This window comes from Telmatherina bonti, assembly GCF_933228915.1.
Source record: "Telmatherina bonti genome assembly, chromosome: 6".
Classification (NCBI taxonomy): domain Eukaryota; kingdom Metazoa; phylum Chordata; class Actinopteri; order Atheriniformes; family Telmatherinidae; genus Telmatherina; species Telmatherina bonti.
Window position 1 is genome coordinate 39,103,561 of NC_136624.1, and position 25,302 is coordinate 39,128,862.

A 25,302-nucleotide genomic window follows, 5' to 3' on the forward strand; every position below is an offset into this window, starting at 1 on the left:
CAAACCCACCTGTGTTGGTCACGCTGCACTCCTCGCTTTTCTTCCTGGTCTGGTAGATGATGCACACCCACACCAGCGAGGTCACCACGATGCTGGTCACCACGGCGATGACGATGATGCCGATGGTGACGGTGCTGGGGCCCGAATGCGAGGCGCACGTCCTCCCGGCATGTTCGGTGACGTCCAGCTGGCTGTGAGCGCGCTCCGTGCCCAGCGTGTTGGACATGAGGCAGGTGTAGCGGCCGGCGTCCTCCAGCAGGGCCGAGCTGATGACCAGCAGCTGGTTCCCGGAGGCGAAATGGTGCCGGTCGGAGGCGCGCAGCGGCTGGTCGTCGCGCAGCCAGGTGATGCGGGGAGGCGGGCTGCCGAGGGCTTTACACTGCAGCGCCACCGTGTCGCCGACGCCAACGCTGCGGTCCTCCAGGTCCTGCAGCAGGTGCGGCGTTTCTGTCGGACATCAGAGCCGTCAGGTTTCGAAGCAAATCGCGTGACGATTCGTTCAACAACGACTTCGCCGCATCGGAGGCTGATAAACAAGTTTTTTTTTATCTGAGGCGCAATCCGACATCTTCTCTTCACAACGTATGAAGCACGCTGAACTAAAGCTGTGTGTGTGTGTGTGTGTGTGTGTGTGTGAACCCTTCCCTACACGCTCAGATTAAGAAATCTCTATTAACCCACTTGAGTCTCTTCTTTTTGCCTCCATCTTCTCTTTTCTCTGAATCCCAAACACAACTCCGCCGTTCCACTTCTCCCTCCCCCCTCCTCCTCCCCCCCTCCTCCCTTTTCCAGACGGGGGCCCCTCGACTGCACCACCCCCCCTCCGGCACACACACGGCTGCTTGCTGCAGTCTTCTCCGTGGCTGAGCGGATTAACGCCCATCGAGCGGCGGCGACGTCCCTCAGCCTGCAGACGCGTCTCGATTCGTCGGTTCGACGTGGAAACTGTTGCTTCAGGAGGAGTTTCAGCTTCTTTAACTGGTTTTCCTGCTCCGCTGAAACGTTGGTTGTTTTGTTTCAGAGCGTAAAACAGCCAATAAACTGGGAGCACTGGGGCCTGCAGTGAAGCAGCCATGACTGTCCCTCCCAGCGGGGGAGGAGAAGGGGGTGGGAATGCCGAACAAACACCCCTCTGTGAGTCCCCCGCCCCCCTTCTCTTTGACCCCGAAGCGTGACCCCTGGCCCCTGACCCGCAGCACGGCCGCAGCTGCCGAGAAAAGAAAAATATGAAGCTTGTGGTTCTGCAGCGCCCGAACGCCGCTTTTACCTTACCCAGCACGGTGAGGGTGGCGTTGGCGGACACGGTGCCCGCCGTGTTCCTGGCGGTGCAGCTGTACACGCCCATGTCCTCCGGCTTCACGTCCATGATGAAGAAGACGTCGTCGTCGGGCATGACGTGCATGCGGCGCTCGCGGGCAGCGGGGAAGTCGGTGCCGCCGTCCTTCTGCCAGGCGATCTGAGGCGCAGGGTGACCCTCCGCAGCGCACTCCAGCCGGGCGGTGTGACCCGTTCGGATGGTGCTGTCCCTCGGAGTCTTCACGAAGGACGGGAGAACTGTGGAGGAAGAACGGAGTCCGTCGATGCAGGTTCAGCAACGTTTAGCGCCACCAGGTGAACGAACATCTTTAGCAACTTATAGCTGTTAGCAGAAGAAGCTGCAAGTCGTCAATGAGCTGAGAAACGCCGCTCGCCCTGCAGCGACAGACTCGCTGCAAACCGTCGGGAACGGAAATGAAGCTAAAAGCCAGAAGATTCGGTCAGAAACGGGAACGTCGGCTCAGGAACATTTTCTCATAAAAATAAATCAACGTGAAGCAAAGATTCCGGAGGTTTTAGTGAGGAGACAGCCAGGTGGTTTTCAGCGACGTGCTCATTACGTGGCGAGGAGTCTGGGACACGCCTCCGTCCTGAAGACACCCTACAGAACTTTTTCCCATCGACGGCTCATCCAGCCTCCATCCTGCGTCCGACCCGACCTGTCAGCTCTCTATGATGACTCTCTTTGTCTCTTTAATCTTCTTGTTTCTTTGCTGAATCAGCGACGTTGCGTGTTCAAACATCCAGTTTCTTATTTTACCGTGACGCCAAACGTCACGCTGTGTCCCGGATGTAAACGTTGCATCGTGTCGGTTTCTCAGCCTCTAGAAATACACTTGATAGACGTCATTCTGTCACCGAACACGTCCGGGACACCGAGTTTTAATGTCAGAAAGTTCCGTAATGCGTCTTTAAACTCATCTTCAGCTTTCAGAGTTTCTTCTGGGATAACGTTTGATCTAAAGTGGACAAAAACACTGCGGACAGTGGAAAAATTTCTACTTTCTGTAGGTCTGTAACCACTCAGGCTTTGATTGGCTAATTTTCATGATTAACCCGTCGTTTTAATGATGGTCGCCATGGTTACATCCATCACACCAACGTTCTGCTTCCGATCACTCCCCCCCCCCCCCCCCCGAACGACGACGTACCGTTGACGACGACGTCTGCCTTGCTGGAGTAGGAGCGGCCGAATTCGTTGGTGATGATGCACTGGTAGCGCCCCTCATGGGAAAAAGTGACGCGTCGCAGATGCAGGATGGTGGTGTACTCCATCACGCCTCCTGCTGCACCCGGCGTGCCGGGCGTTGCGCCCTGATGGGGGGTGTGCACGTGGGCGTAGTTCTCCATCTCGGCGTGACTAAGCATCTCCTGGTCTTTGCGCCAGGTGAAGGTCATGGGGGAGGAGCTGCTGCTTGCGGCCGTGCAGGTGAGTCGCACGTCGCTGCCGAGGACCGCCACCGTGGTTTCTGGCTGAACGGTGATCTGGGGTTTGGGGAGGTCGTCTGAAGGGAAACGGGGGGGTAAGACGTGTGAATAATGGACGGGGGAGGCAAATCACATGTCTGATGCAACACGTGAAGAAGACTCACCGCAGACGAAACTACTGGAAGGAGCTTGGAAGATGCTGGTGCCCTTTAGGCTGACCGGGTGGGCGCAGCTGGCGTTGACACCGGCCTGCAAACCGTTCGAGACCAACCAGCCGGGCAGCCATCGCAGCTGGCAGTCGCACAGGAAGCTGTGGCTCTGAATCAGGCTGCAGAGGAGAAGACGACACGCGATCACTTCAGCTGCTTCCGTTACTGAAAGAACATTTCTGAGAGCGTGTGTGTGTTTGCAGAGAGTTTTACGGCTGGTCGAGTCGAGGCATGTGTGGGTGTGTATGTATCTGGATCTGTGTCGTGTTCCTGCAGATGCGTCAGGTTAACTCACAGACTTTTGAGCTTCTTCATCTTTCTGAAAGCGTCTTCCTGGATGGAGCGAACGGCATTCTCCCCCAAGTTCCTGTTGGAAAACCAAACCTTGTCTCATTACAGCCACCTGGAAACATCCAGGTGTGTGTGTGTGTGTGTGTGCACGGGTAGGTGCCAGCTTTCCTGCCTTTTCCCTGCCTTCAGTTGGTCAAAAAGTCTGAGAAAAGCTCATTTCTTCTCCAGGACTCAGCATATGCTCGGTAACTTAGTGCCTGACTGAGGCGGGAGGAAAAATATCACGCTAGGCTAACAAGAGAGAAGCAGCTGGCCCCAGTCTTCTCCTCTTACAAAGATGCTATTAAATTGCTAGCAACATACACTCTGCCAGCTCCTTTTGGCAATCTCACCCCCTCCCCCATCTTCTCTCTCTCTCTCTTCCTCCCCCACTTCTCTCCACATTTCTCTCTAGTGGGATACTCACAGGTGTTCCAGCGTCTCCAGGCCAGAGAAGGCTTTCTTGGCCACCGATTTGATCTTGTTTCCAAACAGAGTCCTGCCGTTCCAGAACACGAGGGGCGTCGATGGATGAGGAGAAAGGGAGAGGAAGAGGGGGTGAGAAGAGAGAGCAAGAAGCACAATTAGCCAGGCTGAATCTGATAAGAGTGGTGGCGTGGAGGGGTGGGGGTGGGGGAAGGGGGGGGTATTGGAAATCTGAACTGTGTGGAGATTAGCCAGGAGGAGGAGGGGGGGCGCCTCTTGGATCAGCACTGCTCTTCAAACATCACTTTTATCTTTATTAGAACTTCACAGCAATGACCAGGCTGTGTGTGTGTGTGTGTGTGTATTTACACGCGTGTTTCTCTACCTGCAGAACCACAGACCGTATATGAAAGATGGACGGAGATACTGCCGTTTAAAAGTCGAGCCTATGCAGAAGTGTATTAAACTGCAGTTCCCCCTTCATCCACTAGGGGCTCCAAAACAGAGCGAATCCCCATAGACTCCCATGTTAAAAAGACCAACTTCACAGCAGAAATAAACATGTTTACAGCAGAAATAAACATGTTTAGAGCAGAAATAAACATGTTTACAACCTGGTACAAAAATCCATTTTAGGTTTAATAGGTCAGGTTTACCTTCCTGACAACTGTGGGGGGAGTGAATTTTTTTCTAACTCGCCCGTTTAAAAGTAATCAATATTTGGCATATTTAGGGGCGTGTCCTTTTGATTGACAGGTACCCGATCTCCCGCTTCTAGTCAGAAGAACGTAGAACAACTGTTTTTAAGCCGATTGCTTTAGCCCGCTTACCTCCGTTAGCTGGTTAGCTCCTGTTATCTTCGGGTTAGCTCGGTTAGCTCTTAGCTACAGAAAACTCGGAGTTCGCTTAAAGCCAATCATCCACCATGACGCTCACAGCCCCCCTCTCAGCTCCACCTCTTTGCCCACATTTGTATTTTTCAGGCAAGACGACTCCCTGCCAAGATGGCGACGGTAGGAACCGCCCACCGAGCTTCAATTCAGCTTTTCAGAAACCTACGGATGACGCCACGGAGGCTCCGCCCATCTTTTTATATACAGTCGATGTGCAGAGCTTACATGCACACTGGCTTGCAAATGCATGTCAATACTGGTGCCATTCCAGTTCAGACGCTGAGTGAAATGAAGTAAAACAAAAGCAAGAAGGAAATTTCCACACCGGTTGGGGGGACATGGGCGTTATGTGAGGTGGCTTAGATATAAAAGGTTATGACAAAAGTTAAGCAGGAGGATGAAGGTCTTCTATTCAGGTTGGAACACTTTCTGGTTGGGAAGTAAGCAGGAAGGTGAAGCTGGCTGGAAAATACCCCCCCCCCCCCCCCCCCCCAGACCTCACCAGCTGCTGTATACGAGTAGCAGGTAGTGAGGAAAGCCAGAGCCATGCTGGGAAACCGGAAAGACCCTCCATGTAAAAACTCTGAACTCTGTCCCTCAGACCGGAGAGATTTTGTTTATTTATTTTTGGCGTTTTTATTTTAATTATTTATTATAACTGAAGGTTTGTATTTAGAGTAATTTCATTCTGAAATTCTGTTGTTTTTATTTTGATTTTTTTTCTGTTTTATTCGGGGACTTTGTTGGAAAGACACGTTTGGTTTATGCCAGCGGGGATTTTATTTTTGGTAGTTTTTATGTTTTCCTTGAAGGCCTGTCTGTAAAGCAGACAACAGCTCATCGGCCGTCACACGGAAGCTCGGCGGCGGTAGCATCATGGTGTGCTGTTGGAAATCAGTCGGAATAGACAGGAAACGTAAATTTTTGAGAAATTTTTGAGATATGCAGCTTGAACTGTTGGTTTCTTGTTTATTTAATGCAATAAAACATATTTTGCAGCTGCGAGGTTGTTGGCATGTTGCGTAATTGCTAAGGGGCGCTGTAATCGTTTTGTCTCGGGTCAGAAAGGGAGTCGATTCTGCCTCCGATTGGGGCTCTAACCCCTCCTAACCCCCTTCGCTCTCCATTGCAGCCTCCCCTGATGTAGTCTTCACTTCACAGGAAGAGGAGATATGGCTGGCTGCCTCACAATGAGGACCCCGGTGTTCAAACTCATCCACATCTTCACACAAACAAATTGTCCTGTCACAGGGACGGCGAGCCGGCTGCTCTGTGACTTGTTTTAAGAGATTCAGAGAAGCGAACAGCAGAACTTCAACATGGCTGTAAGGAAGCCAGAATGTGAGGTGGACACTTTGAAGTCCCCCGTCTGTCTCTTTATGCATGTTTTATTTCCCATGGCTGGCTCTGGGACGGGGCAGGCTGCTTCCGCCAACACCATGGCAAAGGGGCAGGGTCAGAGGGTGGGGCATGTGGGGCGTTTGATGTTTGATGACTGAATACGACCCTCAATTTCACCCTCTCTCAGCTCCAAACAACAGCGAGTGGGAATGAGGGGGACCAGAGGAGTGGGAGCTGCGGAGGAGAAATGGGAATAAGCCTATTGGGGAGCGAACCCCTGCCAGCTGGAAGAAAAGCCCTTTCTCTGGTTCTTTCTCTTAGAGCTGCTCACACTGGGAACCATCTTGGCTGGACATCATCTTTTCATCCTGCAGGTTGATGATTGCCGCTCACTGCCAGAAACATCGCACTCGCTGCAAATCTTTTAACTCGCTGACTTTTGCCCTGAGTCATGATGACAAATGCGACTCACCATCTTCTACTGAACTACCATCAGCGACGGGAAGCCATGTCGCTCAGAAAGCTTCAAGACGACGAAATCACCAGATTCAAATGGAGAGAAAAGGCTCTGGCTTTCCAAAAGGCATGTTGTGGCGTCGGGTATCGATTAGTAGGCTTTTCTATGCAAACTTCTGCTGTTTCTGAAGAACCAAGAGATTCCCAGAATAAGTAGCAGTTGATAGGAGGGGTTGATAGAGGAGGGGGGGGGGATAAAGAATGAAAGAATGAAAGAGGCAAGAATCTCACAGCTTGTTGAGCTTCTCCAATCCAAAGAAGGCCCCGTTGGTGTCCTCTATTGTGCCCGAGATGTCGTTATGATCCAGTTCCCTGCAGAGAAGGAGAGAAAACAGAGGGATAAGAAAGATGAAGGGTGGGAGGAGATGAACAGTGACAGAGGCGGCCATCAGCTTCAACGCTCTGGCAGAGGTCGATCTGGAAATGGCAGGGTAGCGCTTCGCCCATGCTTCCTCCCACCACGAACCCCTCCCCAACCTTTTGCACCTGGCCTTTAGAGCCAACCAAGCGCATTCTTTCCTTTTGCGTGCGACTATGTGTGCATGTGGAGGCAAACTTCACTGCGAGGAAACATGTATAATTCATGATGGCATGGAGGGACTGGTGAGAGCACAATGCCAGACAGTTGGGAGCGATGGTGGCAGGTATAGTACAACCAATGGTCCTAATGGGGTTAGGGGCCAAGCTTAGCCACGGCCCGGTGAAGACAGAAAAGAATCAATGAATAAAAACAGAAAAGATAAAAAGGGCTTCTTTTACAGCACGTTGGGGGTTTCTAAAGCCTTGCTGAATGAATCTGCGTCCTCCTGCGAGGTGAAGATGGTAGCCACCGCTCCACCGTTCTGCAAGGAGACGCTTGGAAAGTTCCTCTCAACCATTTAAAGACTTTCTTCCAAACCCGAGAAAGGCCTTTGAGGTTGATGGTCAGCTACACCCTCCATCGCCTCCTCTCCCCCTCCCTTTGCTTTCCAAGCATCTTTTATCCCCTTTGCTTCTTTTCAGCCTCTGCTGCCTGCTGTCTTTAGTTGGACTCGACTGGGGCTGCCAATTTCCTACTCTTTCTGGCTGGCTGGATGTGAATGGCCATTGCCTTGTTAAAGCAAGGCCATGGGTGGGGGCCGTGGAGCAGAGAGACCGGGTACGGCGAAAGGACTGGGGGCCCCCGATGCGCCAACAACCCCCGTGGCCGAATTAGAGGGGCAGGCTGGCTTGTTTGGAGCTTTCACACCCCAATGCAGGCTCCAGCCCCATGCCAGCACAACCAGCAGCGCAGGCCCAATTAAAGCTCCCCCAGCTCCTTTTCAGGGCCCTGCCTATGCTTCTCCTCCCCTCCACTGATTAGATTAGGCCTGCCTCAAAGACAGAGAGCCGGGCTGACACATAAGGAAAAAAATAAAATCGCACAGTCTGAGACGATTAAGCATAAAATGCCAACATATGTTTAGAAGTTTGGTTTTTTCTAAACCGCAGGAGCAAAAGAATTAAACAAAACCAGCAAATCAAGACAAAAAAAGGAAAAGATGGAGACAAGCTTTCTCATCCTCTAAGTATCCGACTAGCATGCAGCATGCCAGCACAAAGATAAGGACTCTGAGTGCCCTCGTCTAGTAAACTCTGGCAAAACTCTCCTGCATGGCCTCTTATTTTACCCAGGAAGCCAAGAGGACCTTGGTTAAGAACCAAGACCCCCCAAGTCTCTCCACAGACTTACTTTCTTTGCCTCAATCCTTTTCTCTCTTTGGGACTTTTTGTTCAAAAGGTTGACGACAAGCAAAAGAAAGCTTGGTCTTTATTTGCGGCTTCTGAAAGTGGTGAGGGATATCAATGGAGCTGAGTGACACTGAACACTTTCAGATCCAAGTTGGTCCGGATACAAAAGGAGCAAAGTGGTGAAGGGTGGGGAATGGTGACCAATGGCAACAGACACCTTGTGGAAGGCATGAATATATGAATGCAAATAAAGGTGCTAAAAAGTAAACAACCCTCGCTTTGTCAAGTCAACCAAAATAAACTACATTAGCCTGAATATCAAATATCACAGAGGCACAACCAATATTAGACAGATCGGCTTCCACCGCTGCTAAGTGGCACATATGAGCCTCTTCGTAAGCAGGAATGAAGCCGTAATGAGCAGGGTGTTTGGGGCTTGGTAACGGCAGTTGGAGGTGGCGTACTTACAGGACGCGTACGGCCTTGAGGCCCCTGAAGGCCCCCTCGTTGATGTGGCTGATGGAGTTGTGGCCCAGCCGGAGGGTGTGGAGATCGCCCAGCACAGCCAGACTTCCTTCATCCAGACGGGTCAAGTTGTTGTACGACAGATTCCTGGAGAAAGGAAAAGCGTTGGAAGAAGATGACCAGTTGGCAGAACGCTGAAACGGCTCGCAGCGTCATAAACATCCTAAATTTCATGGCTGATTCAAAATCTGTTTGCGAGCATGTGACGTCTTTTTCCGTTGAATGACTTCAGCAGATGTCACATCCTAATCATCCGACTGGGAAGAGAGATTAACGTGTCTATAAACAAGGCCGGATTATCCAATGGGAGTTATGGGCACAGGCCACGCCCACTTGGGGGCCATGTGGGGCCCAGAGATGGCAAACAGCAGCAGTTTGGACATGAAACAAAATGTACATAAGTGCCAGATAGTTACACCACTACCAATAGTGTACTGCTACTGGTACCAATGGCTGAGAGATGTTAGAAATGTCGTTACACACTGTTGTCATTCACAATTTTCTCAATGTTGCGGTGGAGAAGGGGGCCCCTGGAATATTCTGGGCCCAGGGGCACTTTTAATCTGGCCCTGTCTATAAACTGACTGGAGAATGTGGTAAACCTCACAGGAACACACTGGAAATCCTACAATTAACTGGATTTTTTGGGATAATAAGCGAATAAGATGTTAAAAGTTGACATCCAGCACCAGTCAAACACTGCGACACACTGGGATTTAATGGGATAGGGTGTGTCCAAACGTTTACAAGAGAAAGTTAAGACTCAAAACTTGACACTGCTTATCTTTTTCTATAAAATCCTGATTTCAGATGATCATAAATCCTATATTATCTTTCCAACAGTGTTCAAAGGCAGTATTGTGCATTTTATTGCCCTCTCTGAGGCCCAGTGTCTCTGCAGCCAGGCCTAAGGTTAGCTTGACCAGTCATGTGTGCAGAGATTCTCCCCTATGAGTGGCTCGGCTCGGCGCATTGGGAATGCAATAACAGGCTCCTCATAAAGACCAGTCGCTCACGTCTGTCCGCCATTTGGCTCAGCATAACTCGGGCTAATAAAAACCATATAAGCGGTGACTGCTGCGGTGCCACGGGGCTGATTCCAGCAACGCTGGGAGCAATCTGTCATTCATAAGATGTGCACACAGGAAAAAGGGCTGCGAGATACGCAGAGCAAACTAGCGGGATCACAGTCTACCGCTTTATCCCTTTAGACTGTTATGCATAAACAAGCGGAGGCGCCACAGACAGCCCCAGCTACCTCGTGGTTAGCAACGCCTCAGGTGAGCGCTTTAAAGCACTTTAAAGGAGCATTACGACGCTCGTGTCAACAGTACAGGAGAGACGGTCGCATAATAACTTAGTAGACAAAGGAGGTGAAGGTGATCCTTGAGTGTAATTACCGCTGCACAAACAACAGAGGATTACACGCCGGTTTGCCAAAACCCTGCGCTTTAGAACAGAGTACAAAAACCCTTGTCGAAGGGCTTGTGTGCTGTTGAGCCAAGCTCTAATTATGGGATAAACAGGCTTATCCCGAGAATGGGACGGCATATTGGGTGTTAAAGCAATATGTCATTTACTGTGGGGAAGGTAAACGGATGAGACGGGGAAAAGGATGGAAACAGTTGGGTTCTCAGGCTTTAAGACAAACTACAACTACAGACATTTCCAGGAGCATTCAACCTAAAAACATCAACTTTAATCACAAGCAATTATCACCCAGGAAATTAGCAACTTAACCACCAGCCTGTGTGTTCGGGCTCATTTAAAGGCTGGTACTTACAGCTCCCTCAGCCTCTGGCAGAACTTCCATCCATCTGCATTGATCCTCGCTATCGAGTTGTTGCTGAGGAATAGTTGCGTGAGTGAAGTCAGGCCGTACAGAGAGCCACTGTTCACCTCCGTTAGGTTGTTGTAGTCCAGGTGTCTGCGTGAAACAAGTTTTAGAAACAAGTCCTGCAGTGAGAATTGGTTCAACGGGTTGCATTAAAACTGCAGCGTATCTGAAAAAGTGCAAAGTAATTTGTGACTATTTGTTAAACTACTTGCAAAGGGGACGTAATGATGGTGGAACAACTGCACATTAGCAGAGAATAAGTCATAGTGAGCAGTTTCCAGTAAGGGAAAAGGTTGTTATGTATTCCAGTATAAGGAGCAAATGAGATCAGCCTATCGCGCAGTTCTTACTCCTAGCTAAACTCATGCTGCGCAGAAAGATAAACGCTCCTGATAACGTGTCTGATTTCCCTTTTAAACGTACAGGACTTTCATTTTGGCCAGGTCCCAGAACGCTCCGTCCGTCAGCTTGCTGATGCTGTTCCGTTGAAGTTTGAGTACCTCCAGGCTGGACAAACCCTGGAAGGTGAGTCCCTCAATCTGACGGATGCGGTTCCGGTTCAGTTCTCTGCAACACAGATGTAAAAAAAAAAACAAAAAAAAAACAAACAAACAAAAGTTTTGGCTTGGAGCATTTTAAGACAACAGGAATATTTTTGGCTGTTTGATGTGACAGAAAAAGGAGAGAAAGTGTTTGGAGGTTGAAAAACTGCGACGTTTGCGTGTACAGCTGCTGTGTCAGTGTGGAGGCTGTAAAAGCCCCCAGGCTGGCCAAGGTAAACATCCATACAGGTTCTTTTGTGTCCAACGTGCATCATCGCTAGCTGTAGATACAGTGTCACCGGGTCACCTGCTCAACAAAAGGCACCTGGGGAAACTGCTGGAACCACAATGGGTGGGGGTGGGGGGGGGGAGTACCTTTACTGTCTGGAACGGAGGTGTTGAGCTACAAATGGGTCGGCCTCGGCGTTATGCTGGAGGGAAGTTTGACGAAGATAATGGAGCATGATGTGGGGATAGAACTAACCACTTTGGGGATATGGAGGAAGGCAATAAATCAGCAATAATACGGCTCTGGTGTTTACCTTGTCAGACCTTATCCTCCCTAAGAGGTATAGCTCACACTAACAGCGCTCCAAATGTTAAACACACAGCGCTTGATCAACAGACGAGAGCAGCTCCTCCTTGTCCAAACTGAGTTCTTCCCGACGCAATGATTTCTGCTGCAACTGTCAGCCCAACCACGGACGTGACGGGTGACTCCAGGAAAACACAGAGCCATACTCACAGCTGGGTGAGCCTCGGCAGCTGGAAGGCTCGGACTGGGATCTGGCCGATGCGGTTTCGGCTCAGTCTCAGCACCTGCAGGGTCGGGCCCAGACGGTCCAGCGCTCCGGGCTCCAACACCGTGATCTTGTTGTTGCTCAGGTACCTGAACAAATCAAGTTTTTAGGGAGGATTTAACACAAAACCTGAAGCATGTTCACAATTTCTCCCAGCTTTGCATCCGTCTTCCGGGCTGGACCAGTCTCCTGCTGGTACTTACAGGTCTCGGATTTGAAGGCCAGCGGGGAAGGAATGCCCTTGTAGCTCCGTGATGTCGTTGTTGCTGAGGTCCAGGGTTTCGGCAGCCACCAGGTCTCTGATCCGCCTGCCGTCGATGCTGCCGATCTTATTGTGATGCCTGAATAAAGAACACATAAAAGACATTAGACGACGTCAGCCAATGACCTCGCTTGAAAACGCACGTACCGTTTTAATCTTCCAAAGCAGGAGGACACTCGCACCCCCCTCGGATCTGTAAGACCGAGGGGTGGGGTGTCCTTAATGAGCCTCCAAACAGGAGCTGGCCTTCTTTAAACTACTCTGAGGGCAGAGAGACCATCTCAGAGCAACCAGGACCACTTAAACGGGAGATTTCCAAGCACTCGAACGCATCACGGAATGGTATCATGGAAAAGATGCAGCGACCAAGAAATAATGGTGAGCTCCTGATGTGCCTGAGCACAGAGAGGCCAGCAGAAGCTCTAAACCAGCTATGATTTGTCAGGCTGTGCTGGCCAAGAAGATCCAGAGAAGACTCGACACATTTAGGGGCCTTTCGAAGAATAAAGGGTCACATTAAGGCCACATTATCCTCAACATCATGGGAATAAGGGAAAAAAAGGTTCAACGTGAAGGGATGAAGGGGATTGTGGGTAACGGTGCTTGACAGCCATCTCTCTCACCGCACCAACGGCCTGTTGGTGCACGTATTGCAGAGTGTTGGGAGACGGAGAGCATGTGTCACCCGAGATCACATGAAAGCCTTTGCTGGGCGACACATGTGACACATGACTGGGTGCTAACTAGAGATGGGAATTTCATTTAGTATCGCTTTCATCTGCGACACCAAGTCCAAAAATAAATAATAGAAATAACGACGCTCAAAAAGAACGTTTATTTTCTGCTGAACTCTGTCTGAAAGCACCGGAGGAGTTATCTGCTATTCGATGGGGGCAGAAACTTGTCGCTTTTTAATCAGAGTAACTGAAGGTGACTTTTACTGCCTTTTCCTCTGGATTTGTCCTTTAGTGCAGCAGAGTCACAAATAATCAAACCTGATGCAAAGAAAGGTCATCTCACCTGGTTTCCCCCCAAAAAATAAAGGCGGTCTCCAAGGCTTTGACTGTCCAAAGCCAGTGTCTTCTAAACGAAGGTCATGTCCTTACAGAGACAACTTGATGTTTATTCACACAAGTTTTTCCACTAATTTGGTGTTTGTGTGATCGCAGGAACACAAACTTTGCACTATTTCATTAATGAGACGAGTCAGAAATGCCACATCAACGTCGTGCGAGTTGCCTGAACGCTTTAAAAAGACGGATCTGCGAAGAGTAAACAGCAGAGTTAGCAGGAAGCTAGCAGCTAACCTTGTAGCGTGAGATTTACTCGTCAGCTCAGAGAATTTGTGGGTTTTTTGGACATGAAAACAGACAAGACTTAATCACATGCGAGTTGTTTACAGTCTAAATGAAACCTAATAGTAAAACTACAGGAAAAACCATAGACTGTATATAAAAATGAGCGGAGCCTCCGTGACATCACCCGTAGTGAAGCTCGGTGGGCGGTTCCTGCCATCACCATCTTGGCAGGGGCATGCATGTCGTCTCTCCCGGAAAATACAAATATGGGCAAAGAGGTGGAGCTGAGAGGGGGGCTGTGAGCGTCATGGTGGATGATTGACATCAAGTGAACTCCGAGCTTTCTGTAGCTAAGAGCTAACCGAGCTAATCCGGAGACAACAGGAGCTAACCAGCTAACGAGGTAAGCAGGCTAAAGCTAAGTCACGTTGTTAACCGGCTAAAATCCGCGGTTGTTCTACGTTCTTCTGACTTGAAGCGGGAGATCGGGTACCTGTCAATCAAAAGGACACGCCCCTAAATATGCCAAATATCGAGATTAAATTACTTTTAAACTGGAGAGTTAGAAAAAAATTAACTCCCCCCACAGTTGTCATGAAGGTAAACCTGACCTATTAAACCTAAAATGAATTTTTGTACCAGGCTGTAAACATGTTTACTTCTGCTGTAAACATGTTTATTTCAGCTGTAAACATGTTTATTCCTGCTGTGAAGTTGGTCTTTTTAACATGGGAGTCTATGGGGATTTGCTCTGTTTTGCAGCCCCTAGTGGATGAAGGGGGAACTGCAGTTTTATGCACTTCTGCATAGGCTTCATTTTTAACCGCTGGAGCTTCGTCCATCTTTCATATACGATCTATGGGAAAAACAAATTTTTCCTGCAGATTCCAGGAAAACATTTAAAGACAACATGAATTATATGTTTTATTTGTGTTGGATTTATTTATGCTTCCACAGAAATAAATTAGTTTGGTTACTTGAATTAATAGATAATGAGTGGAAAATAAATGTAGCCACAGAGTGACACGAAAAAAAACTTCAATGGGGAACAAGATGCACTGAAACTCATAATAACTGTTTACTGATCGAATTGTGAGGCACTAAGGCGGCGCACCGTCAGCTGACTGAAAGCAGGTAAAGAAGTCGCCTCTCGTCCTGCGTTGTGGTCAGACGAAGACGAACATTTCATCATTAAAAGTTTAAAAACGTCATATGAAGTTTTGGATCATTAACTTTTCAGGACGGAGTGCGTGTTTGATAGAAAGAGCAGGTGTTCACCCAGTCCAGCTCATGAAAACAAGGTCGGACCCGACTTCCTTCCCAGCTTTAAGCCTGCAGATGCAACACACACATATTTACTGGTATCTGAGAGGAGGAGGAGGAGGAGCAGGAGGAGGAGGGGGTCACGCCACAGTGGCCCACCTGAATAAACAGTGGCCGAAATGGTTAAGGATGAGCACACATGCGCAAACACACACACACACACACACACACTCAATACAAATAAGGAACACACACATGGGACAGAGCAACGGACGGTGGCTACAGTGAGCAGAAAGAGAAGAAACAGAGGAGGAAGAGGAAGAGAGGGTGGGAGGGGTGAGGTGGGGTCAACAGCTGGTGACCTTTTACTGGGAAAAACAGCTCAGTCTCAAACTGGTGGGAGAGGTTGCCCTCTTTCTGCACATTAACCACCCCCCCTCCATCCCAGCTGCATGTTACAGACAGATAAAGCCTCTTCGCTCAGCGTGTTTGAAGTCCGCGCGCACGCACACACACACACACACACACACACACACACACACACAATCGTAGCGTTTATAAAACCGGTCATCGTAGGACCGGTGACATTTCTGACGAAGCCTCGCTCCCGCTTGTTCGCTTTGATGTGCGGGGGTCTTATTCGCCTTGATTCCACTTAATTCCAAATCTCATTACGCTGGCCCACTGACCGTCTGATTATCACGAGCCCGGCTCATCTTGACACTTCTTTTGATGTATGGAAAGTGCATCGGGGGGGGGGGGGGGGGGGGGGGGGGGGGGGGTTTACACCAGCAAGCCCATACTCCCGTTTCCAGTGTCATCTTTTGAGGTTGGCTGTTTGGCCCGTTCCCGTTGTGTTTGAAGCCAGCGGTCGGGACAAAAGGAGAATTATTCCAGAATCAGATCATCCAGCGGGCCATATGATTTTTATCCCCAAGCTGTTTTAAAGCGCCTCTTTGATGTCGACTGGGTAACCGAGGAGCACAATGGGAAAGTTTGTGCTGCTCTGCTGTCACTTTGGAACTTTGTTTTTAAAACTTTTCCTTGCTTCGCCTTTTTTTCCTTCCTTTTGCCATCCTGCTGGGGCATTCTGGGAGTCTACGGGACCTCGGTGGGCTTGCCAAATGCATTGTGGGACTGTGGGAGCCCAGCATATGGGCCTTGAATGCTCCATCACAAGTTCCTCCAAAGATTCCCACTGCTGTCCGATTATTTCCTCTGTTAGGTGCATTTTTAACTGCTTGGATGACTATTTCAGGCTTATCTTTGCTTTAAGGACACTAAAATAAGTTTAAATGATCAATGAGATCTTCTATAAATGTCAACAACCATTACTAGTTTAGTTCATGTAAATAACCTCCTACAGCTATGGATACTTTTAATTCTGTACATGATGTCTGCAGGACAGAAAGCGAATGAGTAGTTATCTGTTTATGCTACGTTATCTCATGGTTAGCACAGAAAAATCAATCATTAGGAATTTAAAACCGATATAAAACATGGTGAACCCCAAATGCATGATTTTCAGCTCTTTTACAACCGCACTGTCACGACCTTTAAATGCCATACCGACACTCAGGATGGTGCCTTTTACTCAATAAACTGTTTTATAGAACCACAGTTAGAACACCAGAAAACAACACAAACAATACATTAAAAATATATGAATAAATATAATAAAAGACTTTAACACGGTAAATGAATGCTGGATGATCTTGTTTTTCAACTGATTTTTAACATTTCAAATGTTTTTCTCAACATTAAATCAGCTTTAATATCTGAATGGAGGCCAGGACGGATCAGCCAGTGGCGGCTCTTAGTCCGGTCATGGAGCTGAGGTGAACATGTGATGGAGCTGGAACTACTGCAAGGGGGGGCGGGGCCTGCGATGGTGGCGGCGGCACCTGCTGCCCACTGAGAAGCCTCCACATTATGCTCTTCCACGTCTGTAACAAATAACACCAGAACAAGTTGCCAGATTTGTTGCTCTTTGAGAAAGCGTCGCTGGAGAGGTCTGAAATGTTGGCAACAAGTTGCTCCAGTGTAAACAGGAGGTGTCCAGGTCCAGTTCTTAAGGTCCGCTATCCTGCAGCTTTTAGACGCATCCCTTCTCCAACACACCTGAACCAAACAAATGTCTCGTTACCAGGTCTGTGCAGAGCTGGGCGACGAAGGTGGAAAAGTTACAGGATGGTGGATCTCATGAACCAGACCAGACCACGAGGGGCAACAACGGGTCCACCATCTTGGGGAGGCTGACTGGGTGGAGGCAGCTGGTCCTTTCCGTGAACCAGCAGACGCCACAGCAGCATTTACGTTTCTACATCTGCACTCATGTCATCTAAACTCCAAACTAAATCCAGTTTCCCCCAAACTCTCTACAAGAATCCCTTTTTTTGCTGTCTTCATCCTGAAACCGAAACTTTCTTCAGAACAGTGAAGATGTGAAACTGTAAAGCTACATGTCAGGTAATTTACCGTCTTTTCTGACTCATTCCTGCAACCATACACTCAACTCCAACCTTGCATCGCACCAACCATAAGCTCCGTGTGAAAAGGTCCGAATCCTGATTTCTAAAACCAGTTTCAAACATGTTAGTTTACTTTAACAAGACAGTTTGCCAACCTGCGTGACAGAAAAGGCCAACCAGAAATCACCACCTGGAAAACTAAAAGGAGGCACATGTCCACCTTTGGTAGCAGAGTCAGAGACAGAGCTCCAGTTATGTGGCCTAGTTGTGCATTTGGCAGAGTATCACTGAGTGCTTGTAGAAACGCGCCATCTGACACGCCTTGAAAGCCGTTGGACGGTAGCAGCCGTGTGAAAACAGACTTCTGGACTGTCTGATGAGCAGCTGAAGACGGATTCTCCGTCCGTTTGCTCGTTTGCGTTTTAGCCGCCGTCTCACACAAACTTGCCGTCAGACAACATTCCAGACAATCTTCGACTGGTGGCACGGTCACACTGCTGCGTCTGCACGCTGCTGCTGCGTCTCTACGCTGCTGCTGCTGCTGCTGCGTCTGCACGCTGCTGCTGCGTCTCTACGCTGCTGCTGCTGCGTCTGCACGCTGCTGCTGCGTCAGCACCCAGCTGCTGCGTCTCTACGCTGCTGCTGCTGCTGCGTCTGCACGCTGCTGCTGCGTCAGCACCCAGCTGCTGCGTCAGCACCCAGCTGCTGCGTCTCTACGCTGCTGCTGCGTCTGCACGCTGCTACTGCGTCTCTACGCTGCTGCTGCGTCTGCACGCTGCTGCTGCGTCTCTACGCTGCTGCTGCGTCAGCACCCAGCTGCTGCGTCAGCACCCAGCTGCTGCGTCTCTACGCTGCTGCTGCGTCTGCACGCTGCTACTGCGTCTCTACGCTGCTGCTGCGTCTGCACGCTGCTGCTGCGTCTCTACGCTGCTGCTGCTGCTGCGTCTGCACGCTGCTGCTGCGTCAGCACCCAGCTGCTGCGTCTGCACGCTGCTGCTGCTGCGTCTCTACGCTGCTGCTGCTGCGTCTCTACGCTGCTGCTGCTGCCTCTACGCTGCTGCTGCGTCTGCACGCTGCTGCTGCGTCTGCACGCTCCTGCTGCGTCTGCACGCTGCTGCGTCTGCACGCTGCTGCTGCGTCTGCACGCTGCTGCTGCGTCTGCACGCTGCGTCTGCGCGCTGCTGCTGCGTCTGCACGCTGCGTCTGCGCGCTGCTGCTGCGTCTGCGCGCTGCTGCTGCGTCTGCACGCTGCGTCTGCGCGCTGCTGCTGCGTCTGCGCGCTGCTGCTGCGTCTGCACGCTGCTGCTGCGTCTGCACGCTGCTGCTGCGTCTGCACGCTGCTGCTGCGTCTGCACGCTGCGTCTGCGCGCTCCTGCTGCGTCTGCGCGCTCCTGCTGCGTCTGCGCGCTCCTGCTGCGTCTGCACGCTGCTGCTGCGTCTGCGCGCTGCTGCTGCGTCTGCACGCTGCTGCTGCGTCTGCACGCTGCTGCTGCGTCTGCACGCTGCTGCTGCGTCTGCACACGCCTTTCCTGGCTGGCGACGACACAAACTGGGTTTACTTTCTTCGCTTCCTCCTCCACTGCTTCTCCCTAATCACGCCTCTTTCAACCCACGGTGACGTCACCCTGATCTGACCGTGCTCCCTCGCTGCTTTCCCATCCTTCCTCCCATGCTCAATGTTTCTCATTTTACTGTAAGCCATGTGACGGACAGCTGCAGCTGCAGGTGCTTCAGCAGGCCTTCGTTTCAGCTGTGTGGCTTTGTAAAAATCCGACCCTCCCTCCAGCCTCCACTCCCACCAGGACTCCAGGCCTTCACGCCCGCCCACCACCCCAGCAACAGGCTTCGCGTCAGGCCAAAAAAAGACACCGATCATTTGGAGGGCCTGCCATTTTCCACAGTTTGTGCAAGTAAAGGTGAACTTGCTGCGGTCCGTTTCGGAGGAACGAGCCTCACGGACAGACACAACACACTGTAACACAAAATGTTAGCAGCTTTTAACAACACAAATAGTCCCAGCTGCTTAAAAAAGAAAAACCTCCACAGCTTACAGAAATATTCTGACCACATTAGTGCATCATGATGTTTCTGAGAAACAGGAAGATGACACACAGGGAGAGGCCAGCGTGACTCCCACAAAGCTCACAGCTGAAAACGATACGAAGACGACCAAAACATGACACGAGGCGGCAGCTGGAGCGCTTTCCTGCCGCGCAGTCTACCGGCATGCTGGCAAGGTGTGAAAGGAAACAAAGTGAAGCTAACGGCTAGGCTAAGTGGGCTGAACGTTCTTGTTTCAGGTTGAGCGACACGTGGGAATGTTAGGGGAGAAAATCGTGGCACACGAATGGAAATAAAAAGCTCAGCCAGCACAGGTAACATTAAACGATTAGCTCCGTATCAGCTCGATCTTAATCTTTAGCTTATTTTGCTCTGACCTGTTGTGTGTGTGTGTGTGTGTGTGTGTGTGATGATACTTAAGATCTGAGCAGGTTAAACACATAATGACATCCGGCTCGTGCACATCTCATGCAGGAATTCCAGCCGGTGAAATGCATTAACTTTGCATGATAACGAAGCTTCCTGCAGTTTCAAATGGCAGGTTTCCGTCCTGCGTTGAGCCGCTGACATACCCAACTGCGCACACACCCTTCCCAAATATGGCAGTAAATCTCCAGCAGGATGCCAGCGCAGGCCGTCCCCACAGCACCAGGAGCAACACAGTGGAAACTATATACAAACTGAGACTGGAAGCAGCCTGCGCCCCGACCTGACCACGCCGCGAGCCGATGAGGCTCGTTCTTACCGACCGGTTCGCTCATCAGAGGATTCTTTAATCCACTCTCCTGCATCTTTATTTCTACATGCAGAAACATCTTCAGCAGGTTTCAAAAGAGCAAGCTGGTACATGAAGCGGTACTCACAGGTACAGGGATGCAATCCTGGAAGCAGCCTGTCCTAAATCTGGTATGGCGGTCAGCTGATTATGATCCAAACGCCTGAAAGTGACAAACTGCAGGTTAGAGAACAGCAGGGAAAAACACGGAAACATACAAGGATTTTTATTTATGGTGTTTTTCTACAAGTATTACACATGCTTGCATGAAGGATCTACCAAAACACATTGAGTACCCATGGAAAAAAGATTAATAAGAGGGAAAAAACTTGATTTAAAAGGTACTTTCACAGCATCTTAGTTCACTTTTCTTAACCACACATATAAATTTAATCCAGGCATAAATCAGGAGACGTCTCGTACGAGTTGTCACGTCGGCCGTGGAGCAAGTGGCAAATCATCGTTTCAAACAAAACCAAAAATAACACGGGAGTAAAACAGATGTCGGGGAGTGTATGACCGGTCGGCCGGCCTGCCAGAGATGTCACCAGTGTGCGTTTTTACGGTCGCCTCGTGCATGTGCGTGTGCGTGTTTGTGCGCTGGTGGTGAGTGACACAAAGCCAAGCCCTCTCCTCACCATATAAAAAATTTACAAGGCCGGTGCTGGCCGCAGTATCGGGTGGTGGAGGGGGAAGGCTTAATATAGAAAAACCACCACTTCATTCTCAATTGGCCTCAGTTCAAGGCGAAACATCTGAGGATGCTGCTCGGAAGCGGAGCGGCGATGTCAGCGTCAGGCCGCCGGTTCACCACGGATTCAGCCTTTTAAAACCAGTTTGTGTTGTTTCAGCAGCGACTTACAGTTCTCTCAAGTTGGGCAGGTTGGCAAACGCTTCAATCCTGATGGACGTCAGCTTGTTGTGGCCAAGATTCCTGCAAACAAAAAGCAGAAAATATAACATTAAAAAGGTTTTTAAATCCACCAAATGAGGAAAAACATAAAGAAGAGCTGTGCAAATCATTCTGATAACTATTGCTCTATTTGTCTTTTGCATTTCATTAGCAGTTTAAACAAGGATCCTGATCAATAGCATCAATTACTCTCCATTTCCCACATGGCAAACACACTCATCCATCCAGGTATGGATGAGTGTGAAATCACTGCAGGACATAAATCCAGTCAGCCTGCAAGGAGGGTTCAGATCAATACTATCGACGCAGAGCGCTTCTCTCTGCAAACAAAACCCACAGGCCATTCATCTGCAGCAGTCAATTAGCACTTTAGGCTGACTGTAGTTAATCGGCGCCTCTTGACTTCTCAGAGAGCGATTAGTGACACTGCTGTCGGAAAGCTGCTGGACACACATCTGCATTTCAGATGGAGATTCTCGTTTCTATCACAGATAAACAAGTGGCACCTCTGTCTCTCACACACACTCACTCACACACACACACACCTCCCGCTCGGCTGGCATGCAGCCTGCGTGTTGGCAGAGAGGAGGCTGCACAGAGAGCCCTGTTTGTGTTTGTGTGGCGGGGTTTCGGCTGGGCGAGACAAAGAGAGCCCACAGCTCCGAGCCGCCTCCCTCCGTCCCTCCGTCCAGACGTGAGAGACGGCAGAAGAATGTTTCACAGGCCTGCCGAGGGAGGGATGGAGGGATGGCTGCTTGTTCCCAGAGATGGGGGAGAGGGGGGGGGGACGCTTTTACCTGGTGCAACACATTCCTCATTCTGTTGTCACACTCTGTGTGTTTACATTTAATTCCTCTTTAATTCTGAATAAAAGTTAAATTCTGCTTTAAACTGATGAAAAATGACCATGTAAACACTTCATTCCTAGTATTCAGAATTAAACTTAATTCCGATGTAAGTGTCTGGTTTATTCGCATTTTAATTCTGAACTATTTAATTCCTCTGTCATGTAAACCTTTATTCCGCTCTAAGTTAACTCCGGTCGTTCTGAGCATGCTCGTTACCTTGTCCTGTCCCGATGACGTTGTTTTACCTCCCGTGTTCGGTGGTCTGTCTTTCTTCTCCTTCTCAGCTGCTGCAGAAAGTGAAGTAGTATGCTGGTGTTGAGCTGCTACTTCACATTTAGAATAAAAATAGCGGTGAAACTGGTTCTTATTATGTAGCTTTTATAAGTTAGGACTGAAAAGACAAGAAGCAGGGGGCGACTTTGTTTATTTCCGGTTTACATCATACGTCACGTGCACCCTCTGTCCAATCAGAACCCTTCCGAACCCGCCGCTCTGAAGAGGAATTAAGTGAAGACGTGTTTCATGTAAACCTTCATTTAGAATTCTTTTCATGTAAACTCGTACTAGAATAAGTCATTTCCGAATTAAAAAACACCATGTAACCGTAGCCACTGTGGCTTTAAAACACGGCTGAAGGGGGCAAACGGGAGGTTTTACATACTAAAGAAACTAGGAACAGTTATTTAAATAAAGCTACGCGGCGCTTTAAAATGAAAACAATCCATATCAATCGCTGTTTGACCCGACAGGTTTCCCTTTCTTGTCTTCTGTGTGCTCAATTGCAGATAATGACAGTCTCCTTCCTCCCAACGTGTGTGTGTGACGAGATAATAGCAGCGCATGTGTCTGGCCTCCAGGCACAGGCCTGACGAGGAGGCGTGTAGAAGCATCCATGTCATGATCAGCGTGTACCTCCTATTGTGGCCCAGATTGCTCAATTACCGTCCCCTGCAACGGGAGGCAATTACCAGGTAATGGCGAGGAGCACAAAGCAAGCGCTGCCGCTGTAGCCTGGAGGTACGCGCCAGCACACACACACACACACACACACACACACACAGAGCAAGGTAATGCTGGAAAGCGAGCTGCTCATCTGCAATGGTGATCAGCTGCTTTTATTAACCTGCTTTTGGCACAAAACTGATGCAAAATAATTTATTAGTCAGAGCAGCGTTACATGGAAACAAGTCCTGGTCCAGAGACATCCTCGTGAAAAGCGACCGCGCACGTGAAGCTAGAAGCCGGAAAGAAGACGGAAGAAAATCCCAAGTAAAAGACAGAAAGTCATGTTTGAGAGGTGAACATGTTGCATCGGTGCAAACTGCAACACACACACACACACACACACACACACACGCGCCTCCTCAGCGCACACCGTTGTCGTTTTCTCTCCACTTCATTCTGACACATTTATTCTCTTCTGTATCAGATCTGATAAGTTTCTCAGTGTTTAACACCTACTGTTGGAGGAGATGCTGATAAGCAGCTCCGACTCCCCCCCCCCCCCCCCCCCCACTTTCCCCTGCGTGGAAGCGTGTGTGTGTGTGTGTGTGTGGGAGAGGGGGGGTGTAGATAATGCTTTCCTGAAAGTGGCCTTACACTTTCTGGAAGTGTGAGGGAAGGAGAGGAGCCCTTCCACAGCTTACAGGTGGAGGGACGGAGGCGTGAGCGCCAACAGAAACAAACACGCTAAAGATCCTGTTAGTTTCCATAATCCTCCACAGGATCGGGAATATAACTCAACCGGCTGCAGAAGTTGGACGATATGCACGGCTGAGACGATGTGGCAAACACATTGTAGTAATTACACTCCACTCTTTTCCCCCACAATGCCGCAGCCGACCTCCTGTCGGACGAAATGTTCGTAATAAGCAGGATTGTTTGACAGTTAGCAGGGATCAAAATCAAACGCAATCCCAAACACTTCGCCAAGAAACATCTGGGAAAGCTTCTTCAAGCCCCTCCGACCGCCGCGCCTCATGTTGTATAGTCTGCAATTAAATCAGAGAAACAAAGCAGCTGCATTTCTACGTGTTTTCCAGCAGAAACAAACTGTCCATCAGAGAACACAAAGGTCAGCGTGACCTGCTATCTGTCAGCAGAAGTCCAGAGATGTGAAACGAGAGGGCAGCTGGACCCATGGGGGGGGGGGGATTATCTGGGATAAGGAGGCAGTTTCACCGTCTTCTGCCTCACTCAGCTGCCTTCGCTCAAACATACGAAACACAAACTGGGTCAAATCAGGAGGAAATGCTGCGATTCTTTCTGTTGAACAGAGACGTGAGGCTCAGGCTGCAGCTCAGCACGCCGGCTGTGGGAGTGATGTCATCGCATGACACCATGCTTGTAAGTCAGCGCATATGTGGGAGAGTTGGAGGAGGGGGGTGGGTGGGGGGGGGGGGGGGGGGGGAGATACATCATCATTATCTTTCCCATTTCTGCAACAGATAAACCCGGCGTGAACTTTGCTCATCCAGAGTGTGAAGTGGTGTCAGCCTTCTACGCTGCAGCTGCAGGACAAAAGCCCTTTAATGTGCTCCATTTCAGAGCATCATAAAGCTTGTCAAAGAATAACCTGCGCGTCTGAGAGCCCCACACACACACACACACACACACACACACACACACACACACACACACACACAGAGCTCTTCCTGTCATTAAAGGCCGCTTTATAGCCCAGAAACTGCAGTGAGAGTGTACACTGAGCTGACACGAGCTCCAGGCCACCGATCTCCACACCAGTCCTGCAGAGAGAAGGAGAACGAATGTCTTATCGGGTCCGACGAGGTTAAAAGCGAAAGCCGGCCGGCGAGATTCGCCGTCGTTACGATAAATCTGATCTGCTACGTTCTGAGTGTGTGTGGAAGATCCTGGAAGTGTGAGGAGAGCTTGGGTCCAACATCAGAGACGTGCACTGCTGATGGGGTCGGCGTGTTTTACCATTTGTGGAGCAGATTCCCTCCAACACACACACACACACACACACACACACACGCACACACACACACACACACACACACACACACACACACACACACACACACACACACACACACACCTACAACATGCATCCAACAAAGAAAAGCTGCATCCTCAGAAATCAGTTTCTTGCAGCGCTGGGGACGGAGCAAGGCGCTCCGAACACGCTGGGAAAAGCGTGCACTCCTCCCCAGGCGCTGTGCACGCACCCAGCGGCCAGGCCTCGTCAGGAAGGGTTCTGATTGGACAGAGGGTGCACGTGACGTATGACGTAAACCGGAAATAAACAAAGTCGCTCCCTGCTTCTCGTCTTTTCAGTCCTAACTTATAAAAGCTACATAATAAGAACCAGTTTCACTGCTATTTTTATTCTAAATGTGAAGTAGCAGCTCAACACCAACATACTACTTCACTTTCTGCAGCAACTGAGAAGGAGAAGAAAGAATGACCAGCGAACACGGGAGGTAAAACAACGTCATCGGGACAGGACAAGGTAACGAGCATGCTCAGAACGACCGGAGTTAACTTAGAGCGGAATAAAGGTTTACATGACAG

The 25,302-nt window shown here is 49.7% G+C and overlaps 1 protein-coding gene across 1 annotated transcript in view; it reads right to left on the reverse strand.

The window, feature by feature from the left end:
* Positions 1-25,302, reverse strand: part of lrig1 (leucine-rich repeats and immunoglobulin-like domains 1) — a 34,341-nt gene that overhangs the window by 3,311 nt on the left and 5,728 nt on the right. The window contains exons 2-15 of the mRNA XM_079242599.1: positions 20,867-20,938; positions 20,093-20,167; positions 12,078-12,215; positions 11,820-11,963; positions 10,956-11,099; positions 10,479-10,622; positions 8,639-8,782; positions 6,692-6,772; positions 3,712-3,783; positions 3,250-3,321; positions 2,910-3,073; positions 2,469-2,822; positions 1,273-1,554; positions 10-447 (exon numbers count right to left, since the gene is read on the reverse strand). Coding sequence (XP_079098725.1) covers positions 10-447; positions 1,273-1,554; positions 2,469-2,822; positions 2,910-3,073; positions 3,250-3,321; positions 3,712-3,783; positions 6,692-6,772; positions 8,639-8,782; positions 10,479-10,622; positions 10,956-11,099; positions 11,820-11,963; positions 12,078-12,215; positions 20,093-20,167; positions 20,867-20,938 — 2,324 coding nt within the window. The remainder of the gene's footprint in view (positions 1-9; positions 448-1,272; positions 1,555-2,468; positions 2,823-2,909; positions 3,074-3,249; positions 3,322-3,711; positions 3,784-6,691; positions 6,773-8,638; positions 8,783-10,478; positions 10,623-10,955; positions 11,100-11,819; positions 11,964-12,077; positions 12,216-20,092; positions 20,168-20,866; positions 20,939-25,302) is intronic.